This window comes from Pezoporus occidentalis, unplaced genomic scaffold (assembly GCF_034315485.1).
Source record: "Pezoporus occidentalis ecotype Australia unplaced genomic scaffold, CSIRO_AGI_Poc_V1 ctg102, whole genome shotgun sequence".
NCBI lineage: Eukaryota > Metazoa > Chordata > Aves > Psittaciformes > Psittacidae > Pezoporus > Pezoporus occidentalis.
The window spans coordinates 1,378,168-1,390,572 of NW_026912801.1; the positions used below are offsets into that span (position 1 = coordinate 1,378,168).

The 12,405-nt window shown below is 64.5% G+C and overlaps 1 protein-coding gene across 3 annotated transcripts; it reads right to left on the reverse strand.

Moving 5' to 3' along the window:
- Window positions 1–3,994: 3,994 nt before the first annotated feature.
- TRPV4 (transient receptor potential cation channel subfamily V member 4) lies at window positions 3,995–12,358 on the reverse strand. 3 transcript variants are annotated; one of them, XM_062615883.1, is made up of 16 exons: window positions 12,278–12,358; window positions 9,601–10,013; window positions 8,592–8,764; window positions 8,332–8,484; window positions 7,906–8,046; window positions 7,529–7,827; window positions 6,879–7,058; window positions 6,645–6,803; window positions 6,422–6,514; window positions 6,175–6,248; window positions 5,936–6,101; window positions 5,709–5,775; window positions 5,161–5,477; window positions 4,895–5,022; window positions 4,589–4,710; window positions 3,995–4,432 (listed from the first exon to the last, which is right to left on the reverse strand). In XM_062615883.1, the coding sequence occupies exons 2-16, from the start codon at window positions 9,972–9,974 to the stop codon at window positions 4,290–4,292; spliced, it is 2,589 nt and encodes an 862-aa protein (XP_062471867.1). In that variant the 5' UTR covers window positions 9,975–10,013; window positions 12,278–12,358; the 3' UTR covers window positions 3,995–4,289. The 3 variants fall into 3 exon arrangements, with proteins under 3 accessions (XP_062471867.1, XP_062471861.1, XP_062471876.1); XM_062615877.1 differs by having other exon boundaries at window positions 12,240–12,346; XM_062615892.1 differs by lacking the exon at window positions 12,278–12,358 and adding an exon at window positions 10,113–10,369.
- Between the last annotated feature and the right edge of the window lie 47 nt (window positions 12,359–12,405).

Genomic DNA, 12,405 nt, shown 5'->3' on the forward strand with positions numbered 1-12,405 from the left:
TGTGTGCTCTGGAGTCTCTTTGCTTTGCTGTGGCCTTCCCCCAGGACCCCCCTCTTTAACCCACAGATTTTTAGGGCACCTATAAATAACCCGCTAACGATGCTGAGCCATTAATCCGGCCCCAGCGCCAACCTCCGCCTCGCACCTAAAGGGCGGCCACGCACGTGGGACAAATCCCCAGGGATTAGGGCCTCGGCCCCACGTGCACCCATGGGATGCTCACCCCCCCGCAGCACCAAGGCCCAGGTGATGGGCACCGAGGCTGCAGTACCGCATCCTCATCCCGGTACCCGCAGCCACCACCGGTGCAGTGATGGCATCTCCCCTCCCGTCCATCCACTGCCATTTCCCGGTGCCTGGGCACGGTGTGGGTCTCCGGATGGGATCTGCTCTCCCCTAACCCATCCCACCCCCCTGCCCTGCTCCGTTCTGCCCCACCAGCAGCTTCCCAGCCCCAACAATGAGCCGGTTGCATTAGGATAATAGTATTAAATCCCAAATAGCTCTGGGCGGAGGACGCAGCTCCGTGTCCGGCAGCGGTGACATATGGCACTGCCGTTATCCCAGTGGGAAGAGGGCTGAGGGCAGCTGCCTGCTCGTACCCTGCCTGCAGCTGCCTGCGACCCCAGCACAGGGTGCCTTCATTTCCCAATTATCCTGAAGAATTAGGATCGTTTTTAAACCACTTCCTGCCCACACTTGCCCATGGCCACCACTTGCTGTGGACTGGTCCCAGTGGAACCCCACACAAGGGATGCAGGCAGTGCTGCCTGCTCCTGCCCTCTGCATGGGGACACCCAAACCCCAGCATGGCCGTGGTCCGGGAGCCTCTAACAGGATGCGGAGGCTGGTTTGCTGGGAACAAAACTCCAGATATTCTTCTTTTTGGCTCCTGTGCTGCTCCCTCCAGGCCTGCCGAGCACAGGGATGGGGATGAGCCCACGGCATCCCCTGGAGCTGCCCCATGGCCTCGGAATGCGGCTCCGTTTGTCTTCCTTGCCATAAGCGCGGTTGTGCCGGTATCGATGGGCTGCCGGGAGGGGACGGCTCCGTCAGCAGTCACCAGCAGCGAGCGGCGTGACAGCGACCCGGGAACAAAGAGAAACGGGGACAAAAGGGGAATTTCACAGAGGCTGATGTTGCTGAGGGGGTGGGAGACGCTCCCTGCCTGCACGGGCACGTTAGGCTGGCTGAGGACACTTAGAGCTTTGTCGTTAAAGAGATGCCACATGAAAAGGAGCAGTGGTGCTGGGCACGGGGTGGTGGTGCCAGCCCCAGTCCCTCCATGGGGCTGCCCCCTGCGTTGAGGGGTACCAAAGGGGGGAACCAAACAGAGGTGCAAGGAGCCAGGAGAAACTTTGCTCTGCTACCGGTGCCCCTCGGAGCAGGGATTCGTTAGCACTGCCTCCATCGTGCTGCCCACATCACCATAAATCAGGGCTGGAGGATGGTGAGATCCATCCTGCAGGTCCCCACGTCATTACATTCCATGGGGGGGCACGGGGGGTTGCTATTTAGCAGTAAACCCTCTTGGAGGAGGAACGCTGCACGTGTGTAATGCACAATGAATGGGTGCCTTCTTGGACTGCTTCCAGCCGGGGCTGCCACAGGTGAGTCCGTGGGGACCCGAAATGGATGGAGATGGGGTAGGGATGCATGAGGATGCATTCTGGCACCCAGGGCAAAGCCACCAGCACCTGTAACCCCCGGATGCCATTTCTGAGGGCACACGATGCCCTTTGCAACGGTTTCTGATTGACATGATGCCATTTCTGGCCTGCAAACACCTTCCTAGTAAATAACAGCGATTCCCAAGGCAGGTGGGGAGCAGGCGGGTGTCGAACGGAGCGCGAGGAGCAGAGCCAGGCGGTGTGACCTGCGCGGCCGCAGGGGGACTTGAGCCAGCGCATCCCTCACTGTGATTGACTCCAGCTTCACAACCCCAGCTTCGGGTTCATCTAGAAATGAATTTGTTGCCGCACTCCACGCTCCCGGTGTCAGGAGCTCTGCTCTTCCCTGTGCTGGGCTTGTCAGGGCTGGTGGAGAGGGGTGGGAGGGGGCTGTGCCCCAGCATCACCAGGACCCTCAGTCCCAGGGGGGGCCCTCACCTCCTAAATCACAGAATCCTCTAATGGTTTGGGTTGGGAGGGACCTTAAAGCCCATCCAGCTCCAGCCCCTGCCACGGGCAGGGACCCCTTCCACTGGAGCAGCTTGCTCCAAGCCCCTGTGTCCAACCTGCCCTTCTCTGGGCACCCTGTGCCAGCGCCTCAGCACCCTCCCAGGGAAGAGCTTCTGCCTCAGAGCTCATCTCAGTCTCCCCTGTGGCAGGTTAAAGCCATTCCCCTTGGCCTGGCCCTACAGGCCCTTGTCCAAAGCCTCTCTCCAGGTTTCCTGCAGCCCCTTCAGGCACTGGAGCTGCTCTCAGGTCTCCCCTTCAGGAGCCTTCTCCAGGCTGCCCCAGCCCAGCTCTCTCAGCCTGGCTCCAGAGCAGAGCTGCTCCAGCCCTCTCCCATGAAGCAGGTGTGATACGAAGACACAGCTGTGATAACGCAGGGCTTTGCAGGGGATAGAAGCACCAAACACAAGCCCTGCAGCACCAAAGGTTGCTGCAGTGCCCCCATCCCCACTGAGGGGTCCAGACTGGTGGCACAGGGCACTGGGCAAGGCCACATCCATTCTTTCTGCATCCCAATGGCTTTAATCCCGCTCACATGCAGCTCCTTGTCATTGGGATGCTGGAATTTGCACAGCAGGGGGGGAAATCGGTTCATTTCCAATTACATTGGAAAAATCCCATCTCCAGGACCATAGAGTGGGGCAGCCACGGTGCAGAGCCCCACTGGGGCTCCCTGCGTCACCCCACACTGCCGGTCCAGGGCTGGTCATCACAAACCCCCTGGGGATGGGTAAAAGCAAGTTTATCATCTCCAAACACGAGCCGGGGTGAAGGCGGAGCCGCTCAGCTCCTCATTCGATTACACAGCGAGAGCTGGAACCTCAGCCTCTCCTAAGTAGTGATAATGAAACTTCCTCCTTCCCTCCCCCTGGGGAAGTACTTAAACTACAATATGAGACATAGATGTAAATCACATTTAAACGGAGACAGCGCAGTTAGAGCTAACGGCGAGTAATCAAGCCTGCAGATGAAGTGTCCCCTATTCTGCTGTATCATTTGCTCAGTGAGCTGGGCGGCCCCCAGGGCCCTGGCCAAGCTCTCTGCCACCATGCACTGTGCCACTGTGACCCTGGTGCCCCCCCCAAAACCCGTCCCTCAGACCTACCCCATGTCCCAGTGCAAAAGGAAACTGTGGTGTGGCAGCTGGCTGTGAAGGGAGGCGAGCGTTGCAGTTAGAGGTGCGATGGGATGGGGATTGAATGAGATGAGATGGGGTAGGGTGGGATGGGATGTGGTGCGTCCCACCAAGGTCTCACTGCCCATCGGGAGCATCCCCCAGACCCCATCCTCACCGCTGCCCATCCGCAGGAGCATCGCCCTGCAGACCCGCACCCCATGGGCTGCTCCCCACCCGAGGACGGGGCGAGGAGGCAGGAGGAGACCGTGGGGTGCCCAGCTCAGCCTCGGTTTGCCCCTGCTCCTGCACCCCATAGCGCAGAGCTGCCCGGCGGGGTGGGCATTGCGCGGTGTGTGCTGCCCTCCAGTGGCCCAAGCCCGGCGGTGCAACGCAGCCCTGCCCCATAGCCCCGCGCCGTTCCCGTGCCCCACAGCCACGGCGCACACACCTCCAGCTGAACGTGGGGCTGGCAGCGCCAGGATCTCCCTTGCGGGCAGAGCAGCCGAGCGGGGATGGCAACACCGGGTGCTGCAGCCAGCCATGACCCCCCCGGTGCTCGGTGGGTGCAGCCCTGCCTGCGGTGCCATCGCGGTAGAGGGGGGCAGAGGAGCGGGAGCTCGGTGTGTTGGGTGGCCCCATGGCACACGATGGGGAGCAGCAGGCTCCCGCCTGCAGCGGGTCCCTCGGTGCCGGCAGGAGCAGCGGGGGCAGCTCAGTCTTTATTCCTAATAAATAACGTATAAACCTTGTGCAAAAACCTGTGGCAAACCCCATCGGGGGGTCGGAGGGGGCCCTGCCCGCGGCAGCGCTTCCCAGCATGGCACAGCCAACGGCGCCGGGGTGGCAAAGCGCAGCGGTGGCACCGGAGCTCGTCTGCGTGAGCCGGAGACCCCCCAGCACCGCCGGGGCAGGGCCAGGACCCCCCCCCCTCCCCGCCCCAGTCCGGGCCGAATCCCTGAGGAGCAGACAAGCACCATCCAGCCCGGTCCGTGGTGCTAGAGCGGGGAGCCCGAGGCCTGGCCGTGCCGCCGCTCCCGTGCCTCCGCTGTGCCCATTGTCCCCAGCGGCACCACCACCTCCTCGGGCTGGCAGCTCTTGTTGAGCTCCACCACGCGCGGCACCACCGTGGACCAGCGATCTGCGAAGGGGATGTGGGGATGTGGGGGCAGAGCCTGGGAATGCTCCCCACGCCATGGGCAGCCCCACAGCACCCGGTCCCCAAAGCAAATGGGGGCCTGGGGCTCATAAGAGGCTGGAAGCAGCATCCCGAGGGATGCTCCCAGCCCGCGCTCACCTCTCCGCAGCCGGCCCACGGTGTGGGAGAAGCCGTAGTACTGGTACGTGTCGCTCTTGCCTGGATCCTCGCTAATGATGCCCAGGTTCTGGTTCCAGTGGGACCAGTTCACCTCGTCCACCCTGTGGGAAGGTCAGAGCCAGAGGGGCTGCAAATCGGGCATCCCTGCACCATCCCACCGCCAGCCTGGGTCCAGGTTAGCACCAACTGCCCAGCAAACAGAGACGCATCCCCAGCGCCCCCAAAATGCCACCGGCTGCAGCGCCAGAAGCTTGGTTGCTCCTGGTCCCCAGCTCCTGCCTTTACCTGAAGCACCAGCGGCGGTCGGGTGTCCCATCTGTGCACTTGCCCACCGTGACCATCTCTCCCGAGCGGAAGGCTTTCCGCAGGAACACCGGGAAGGAGCGCTCGATGTCCAGGATGGTGGTAGCCCACTGCCGGGAGCACCAGGGACCCCTCAGCCACAGGAGGATGGATGCATCGGGGTCCCTCGCCCAGGCAGTGCTGCTCTGATGGAGCCTGGGGAGCTGCAGTGGCGCGGCCGCCCTTGCCCAGCAGCTCTGAGGTGGTACCTGCAGCTTCCAGATGTGCTTGCTCTCCTTGGAGACTTGGCCCACGGTCTCACCCATGAGGGCGATGAGCATGTTGAGGAGGAGCACGAAGGTGAGGATGATGTAGGTGACGAGGAGGATGATGAAGACGCCGGGGTACTTGGCGCTCTCGAGCATCTCCAGGTCGCCCATGCCGATGGTGAGCTTGAAGAGGTCGAGCAGGAAGGTGCTGAAGGTCTGGCTGTCGCGGCACGAGGGGTAGGTGGGCACCGTGCAGTTGGACTGGTCCTCGCTGCAGGACTCGCTGCTGGGGCATGGGTTGAGGAGGGACACCAGGGCTGGGGGGAAGCAATAGGGATGCTGAGGCCATGGGGACAGCAGCAAGGATGGGGTCCACAATGGGACCCCTCACTGGCTGAGCCTCTCTCCATCACAGGAGGAGGCACAGGCTGAGCCCTGCAGGCAGGTAGGATGGAGCAGGGGCTCCACAGACCCCTGCCTGGTCAAGCTGTGCTGTGCCAAAGGGCTCGTCCTTACCCCGAGCCCCAGCTCACCACGCAGGCACCCACCTGATGCGTATCCGATCATGAAGAGCAGGTAGACCAGGAGGAAGCGGAAAAGGTCTTTGAAGAGGATCTGCAAGTGATGGAGAGAGGAGTGAGATGTGTGGCACCGTGGCACCATTGACAGCCCATGCAGCATGGATGGCCAGGCTGAGAGCCACAAGAAACCCCCAAGAAAGCATGGAGGAGCCTCCCTTTGATCTATAGGGAGAAGACCCCTGACCCCACCAGACCTTCTGGATCATGATGCTGTAGGTCCCCGTCAGCTTGAGCCCCCGGGTGAAGTACAGCGCATTCATCCAGCCCAGCACCAGCGCGAAGACCATGACAGCCAGGTACGCCTCGATGCCCCCCAGGTACAGCCCCGCTGTGACGATCACCAGCACCGAGTAGATGAAGCTGGAGGAGAAGCAGGATCAGACCCTGCACCGACAGCTACTGCCCCGTGCAAGCCCAGGGGTACCCCACGTACTAGAGCAGCTGGAAGGAGCCGTCTATGAAGAAGGAGTTCACGCCTGGGCACTTCTTCATGAAGAGATCTTTGACCTGGGGAGAGAGGGAGAGGTCGGAGGGGCCGGGGGGAGCAAACCCCTGCTTGGCAGGGCCCTGGTGTCCAGGGGGGCATCACAGTGGGGGCTGATGCCTTGGGACACGGGGCTGTCGCCCTCAGGTTGCTCCTTGCATGGAGACCATGAGGGCTCGGCCATCACGGCACTGACGTTAGTGAAGAAGAAGAGGATGCCGGTGAGAAGGGTGATGATCTCCCCCGCCAGGCGCAGGTAGTCCACGGTGGTGGTGTAGGGGTAGGGGGGCTGTGGGGAGAGCACAGAGCAGAGCTGCTTCATCATAACAGTGCAGGATGATGGGGACAGAGACCCAGCAAACCCCCCCTGCCAGGAGGAGCCGGCCCATGGGGCTGAGCCACGGTGCTGTGGCACTCACGGGCCCTTCCATGGGGCGGTAGTAGGCGACGAGGGTGAAGATGACCATGGCGCAGAGGTAGGAGACCACGCTGATGTAGAAGGAGACGGCCCCGAACTTGTGCCACTTGTCCCGCAGCAGCTCGTTGATGGGCTCCACGGCCAGCATCTCGTGGCGGTTCTGGTGGCACGGGGATGCTGTCAGTGAGGACACGGCCCCACGGTCCCCCCCATTCTCCCCCCGGCCCCTGCACACCTCAATCTTGCTGTTGTAGACGAGGATCTCCAGCACGGACACCTCCTCCCCACACGTGTCCAGCGAGGAGAGGTCGTACAGGGAGGAGTAGACGGGGCCGTAAGCCCAGTCCTTGAACTTCCGTGAGAGATGCCGCGCATCCTCGTCCGTGATCTCCCGACGGATGATGTGCTGGAAGATCTGATGGGGGGAGCACCGGGAGCACCGCTCACCATGGGCAGACCTGTGCCTCGTCCCGGCTGCTCAGGGCACCCCGCTTGTCCTCCCATCCCACGCCAGGCACATCCCCTGCCACTACTGAGCATCCCAAGCCCCCCCAGTGGGTCCAGGGTGCTGCTGGGATGGCCCTGGGTGCAGAGCCACCATCACAGCAGGCAGCCCATGAGGATGCTCCGATTTTGGCATTTTTAGTAAGCCCTCTGCCCACACCACGGGAGCGCAAGGACAAGACAGGGGGAAGGACAGGATGTGCCAAGGGCCTGGGGTTAATTAGCGAAGGGATGGAATGGAATAAGGGGTTAATTAGGGTTAATAGGCCGCACATCCAGGTTTCCAACAGCACCCGCGGAGAGAAGCCGCGCTGCTCGCTTCCGGCAGGGGCACGCAGTGAGTGCGACAGGGCTGAGCTCGGAGGGAGGCTGGCACCGTACCCCGATCTTGCCGGTCTTCGCCGCCATCATGAGCGGGGAGAGGCCGTCGTTGTTGAGCAGCGTCTCCAGGTTGGTGTCGGGGAAGAGCTTGGCGCACTTGACGAGGAGCAGGTCGTACATCTTGGTGACGAACTTGGTGTTGTCGCGCGTGTTGTCGGCGATGGCCACCAGCGCGTGCAGCACCGTGTTGCCGCGGGAGTCCTGGCGCCGCAGGTCCGCCTGCTTGTGCCCGTTCTCCGTCAGGTAGTGCACGATGTGGGGCTGGTTGGTGCAGGCGGCCAGCGACAGCGGCAGCTCTCCTGTGGGGATACCGCTGTTGGTGTCACCAACCACACACACACCACCCCTGGGGATGCACCAGCTCCTTCCCCACTCACCAAAGTAGAAGTAGCCACCCTCATCCTTGGGCTGGAAGAAGCGGCCGCGGGCTTGAGCATGCACGTCGGCTCCCTTCTCCACCAGCAGCTCCACGTAGTGCTTGCAGCGGCGCTCGATGGCGATGTGCAGGGCTGTCTGACCTGTGCCATGGGCACCCATCGCCACCGTCTTGCCCCGTGAATCCCCCCGGGGTACCCAGCCTTCCGGGGGTACCTGTTGCTCCAGCCCCCTAGAGCCTCCCATCACCTCAGGGTCCTCACTGCTCTGGTTGCTAATCAATCCAGGGCTCTCCATCCTCATCAGGGTACCCGCTGCTCTGGTCCCCAACCTCCCCAGCATCCTCCATCCTCCTATGCTCCAGTCCCCAGACTGCCCCCGGTGTCCTCATGCCCAGGCAGGGCCACAGCAGCCCCGTGCCCCCCTACCTCGGTAGTAGACGTCCCTGAAGGGCGAGTTGATGAACTCCCGCATGTTGCCCGTCTTCTCGGCGATGTCGAGGAGCAGCGGGATGGTGTCGTTCCTGCCGCCGCTCAGGTTGAGCAGCGCCTTGGGCAGGCAGGTCTTCCCCGTGGAGGGCTCTGCGAGCAGAGGGTGCTGAGAGCCCAGCACATGGGGGTGCCCAGACCCGCACCCCTGGCCACATCCCAGGGGATCACCACCCACCACGGGGGGCCCAGGTCCTCACCTCGAAACTCCTCATCCGTGAGGCGCTTCTTGTGTGTGAGGAGGAAGGAGAGGAGCCCGTCCAGGCCCGCCGGGGACCCCCGGGACACGATGTCGAAGAGGATGGGTCTGTTGAACACCTTGAGGACGGGGGGCGGGTTGGGAGCCGGCCCCTTCACACCCGGAGCTTGCTTCCTGTGGGAGAAACGCCAGCGCTGGGAATCGGAGCCACTGCCTCAGTTTCCTGCTTCTGCAAAGAGCCTGAGGATGCTCGGAGGTGGGGAAGGGTGCGGGCACCACGGGGTGACCTCCCCACCCACTGCAGCCCGGTGCTCCCAGCATCACCCATGGGGACTTTGCCAGCTCCCGCCTGGAGCTGCATTTTGGGCCCCAACCGTGACCGGACACGGGTTTGGCCGCGCTCCAGTGCCACGTGCAAAGCCGGACCGGTTGGAGCAGTTGGCAGCAGCGGGACGGGCGATCACCGGGAACGGGGGCAGGACGGAGGGTGGCCGTGCCAGCGGGGACCTCGGGCATCCCGGCCCCCTCCATCCACCTCCACCCCTGCCCAGCGCGGCACAGGGGCAGCCGCTGCCCCATCCCGGCTGCCCCCGCCCCAGGTGCCCGGCACAGAGGGGTCATTGTGCGCCCGGCCGCGGGCGGTCCCCCCCGGCTCCGGTTTCCTGGCGTGGGGAGGGCGGAGGCTCTCCTGAAAAGCCCTTTCATGCCCGGAGCCAGACGCCCGCTCCGGTCGGCAGCGGCGGCGCGCACAGAGCCTCTTTCACGGGGCCGGTGAGGGGGAAACGGGGCCAACGCTGCCGGCACCGCAGCACCGGGACCGGCCGGGAGCTGCTCCCTGCCCACAGCACCCCTCAAAGAGCCATGGAGGGACCTGTTCCTATCCACAGCCGATGGGCATCCCCATACCCCCCGTGTATCGTACCCCCCATGGGCATCGTACCCCCTACGCTGCCTCCCCGGCCCCGTCCCAGCCCGTCGGCCCCGAGGAGCAGTAGCATCCCCGTACTCACTCCACGACCCTCCTGCGCCAGCGCTTGTTCTCGCTGGGGTGGTGGCGGTAGGTGCCGTAGTCGAACAGGGAGTCCATGGGGGCTTTCTTGGGCGCGGGGACCACGGAGGACTCGTAGATGGTGGCCTCCAGCAGCTCCATGGGTTTCGGGGCGCCCTTACGGAAGGCCCCGTGGAATTTCATGCGGAGGTTTTGCTTCCCATCCCCGGCGCCCGGGGGACCCCGCGCTGCCTCCGGGGGGGACTGGGCATCCTCGCTCTCGAACAGGTTGGCCAGGGAGGAGAGTGGGAAGGAATCGTTCTGGAGGGACCCATCATCTCCTGCGCCGTCCCCAGCATCACCAGCGGTGCGCAGAGGGTCCTCGGTGTCTGCCATGCTGCAGGGATGGATGTGACCCGCACGAGAGCAGGAGACCTGGCAGAGGAAAACACCGCATCACCCCCAAATCCTCTGTACCGCCCACCCGCTCCCTGCGCTGCCCAGCCCCATAGCGGGAATGGGTCCCACACCCACCCTGCGGCAGTCGGGGTGTCCCGGCTGCTCCCCTCGGCACCCTCCAGCAGTGGGGACCCCTCGCCGGCCGCGGTGCTGCCGGCTTCAAAGCGCAGCCGGAATGGACAAGGGCGAGCCCGGCCTCGCTGCCTCTCCCCGCTGCGGTCGGCTTGGGTGCAGCCCAGGACAGGGCACAGAGCAGACCCTGTGCGCTCCCGTGTGCCGCCAGGGAAAGAAAACATTCCTGGGATACACCCCGCGCCTTGGGAAGCGCCCAAAGGCAGCGGGAAGCTGCCACCGCAGCAGGGATGGGGCTGGTCCGTGAGCGATGGGGGGGGCTGGCTCTGGGTGCTGGGCACGGAGAGGGGGACACACACGGCACGGGGGGGGTCAGAGCCCGCTGGAGCGCAGGAACAGCGGTTAGGGCAAGAAATGACGGGTTTGGGTTGCCCAGAGAGGAGCGGGGCTGCAGCAGAGGCACGGTCCCAGCGCGGACAGCACCGGGGCACGCACGGCCCTGCTCTGCCCTGTCACAGGCAGGACGGGCACACGAGTGAGCCAGGCTCTCCCCCAGCCCCGTGTTCCACACGCACAACAGCAGCGCTAAGGCTGAGCCCAGCTCCAGCCCCTGGGGAGCCGAGCCCTCCCCGTGGGTCCCGGGACAGAAAAAGCAGCCTGGAAACGTGTCATTTTCTGCCCGAGGAGCCACAAGGGCAGGCAGGGCCCCGCCGGGCGGGCGCGGATCTCTGCTGCGGAACGGGCCTCTAATCAGGCAGCGGGTCCCGTAGCTGCCGTGGACACGGGGATGAGGGCTGCAAACAGCCCGGGATCCCTGCGGGAATGGGGGGACGGCGGTTCCCTCCTCCCTGCCACCATGGCGGCACCCAAAGGGGACGGTGCAGCCCCAGGAGACACAGGACAAGCCGCAGATCGGACGTGGTTTCCTCCCATCACCATCTCCGCAAGACATTCCACAAGCACCTGCCAAAAGCCCACAGGTCCCACAGCCCGACCCCGAGCACACACTGCCCCTTGCACGGCCAGTGTGTCCTTGGACAGCAGAGAAGAGGGAATTGCCAAGCCAACCCTCAAGGCTGTGCATGGGCATGGAGTGCCTGACCCTTCCAGCCTTGGCAGTCCCAGCATGGCTTTAGGGAAAACCCAAACTGACACAGATCCAGAGCCCAGGGAGTCACCGGCACAGGACACTGCTCCCTATTGGAAGCAGATAAGGACATCAGTGGGAGGAGCAGTGGGGATGCTGATGGGTACATGGGGCAGAAGCAGGGGGACAAGCCAAGGGGCTGGTAGGGCCGGGAGCCGTCACTGCCACCGGTGACCGGGGCAGGAAGCCTGCGTCGGAAATGGGCTCTTGGGGAAGTGCCGTCACCCGGGCGCTCCCGGGGCCCCGCTGCCAGGAAAGGTGCCGTCAATGGGGTTTCATTTGGCTCGGTCGTTATTTGGGTTTGCAGCTCTCAGACTCCCTCACCCCATGGAACAAATGAGTCAAGGCGCAGCTCACCCTGCGCCCTGAATCCAACACAAACCCGCCCCCCCCATGCCCCACGTGCGCTCCCACCTCTCCCCAAGTCACCTCCCAGTATCCCCAGTTAATCCCCTGCTCCAGCCCGCCATGGGGGCAGCGACACTGGGATGCGCAGGGGTCTGCCCAGGCCGGGCGCAGGGAGGATGCCCCTGTGCTGGGTCAGACTTCGCCACATGGAAGTTCCTCAAAGTAAAGCACGAAAACCGCACCGTGCGGACACCCGGTGCCGCCGGGAACGCTCATACAGCGGGAAACAACCACATCCCAAAGGGAACGGCACCGCGGGGCCGTGCCCACCTGGGCCAGAGCCCGCCGCGGTCCAGCCCCTGCGTGTCGGAGCTGCGGGGAACCCCCGCGGGACCCCCAATTCATCAGGACCCCGCGGGGCCGGGGGAGCCCATGGGGCTGCATCCCACCTTGCTCACCTCAGCCCGCAGCTCCCTCCTCGCCCTGGGGCTCCATCCTGCCCCGTACCGTGTCCTGCCCCGGGGCTCCATCTGTATGCGGTCCCTGCGCTGTCCCGGGGCTCCATCCTGCCCCGGTCCCGTGCCCTGCCCCGGTCCCCGCGCCCCGTCCGCCCCCCTCGCTGGTGCCGCCCGTACCGGTGACCGCGGGTCCCCGCTCCGCTCCCGGCCCGTACCGCGCAGGGTCCCGCAGGCTCCGGCGCCGCTCAGTCGCCGCAGGGCCAGTCCCGGAGAGCGGCTCCTCCCCGGCCCCTGCTCCCGCCCGCGGGAGCGGATCCGCCTCCGCCCAGCCCTGGGCACCGGC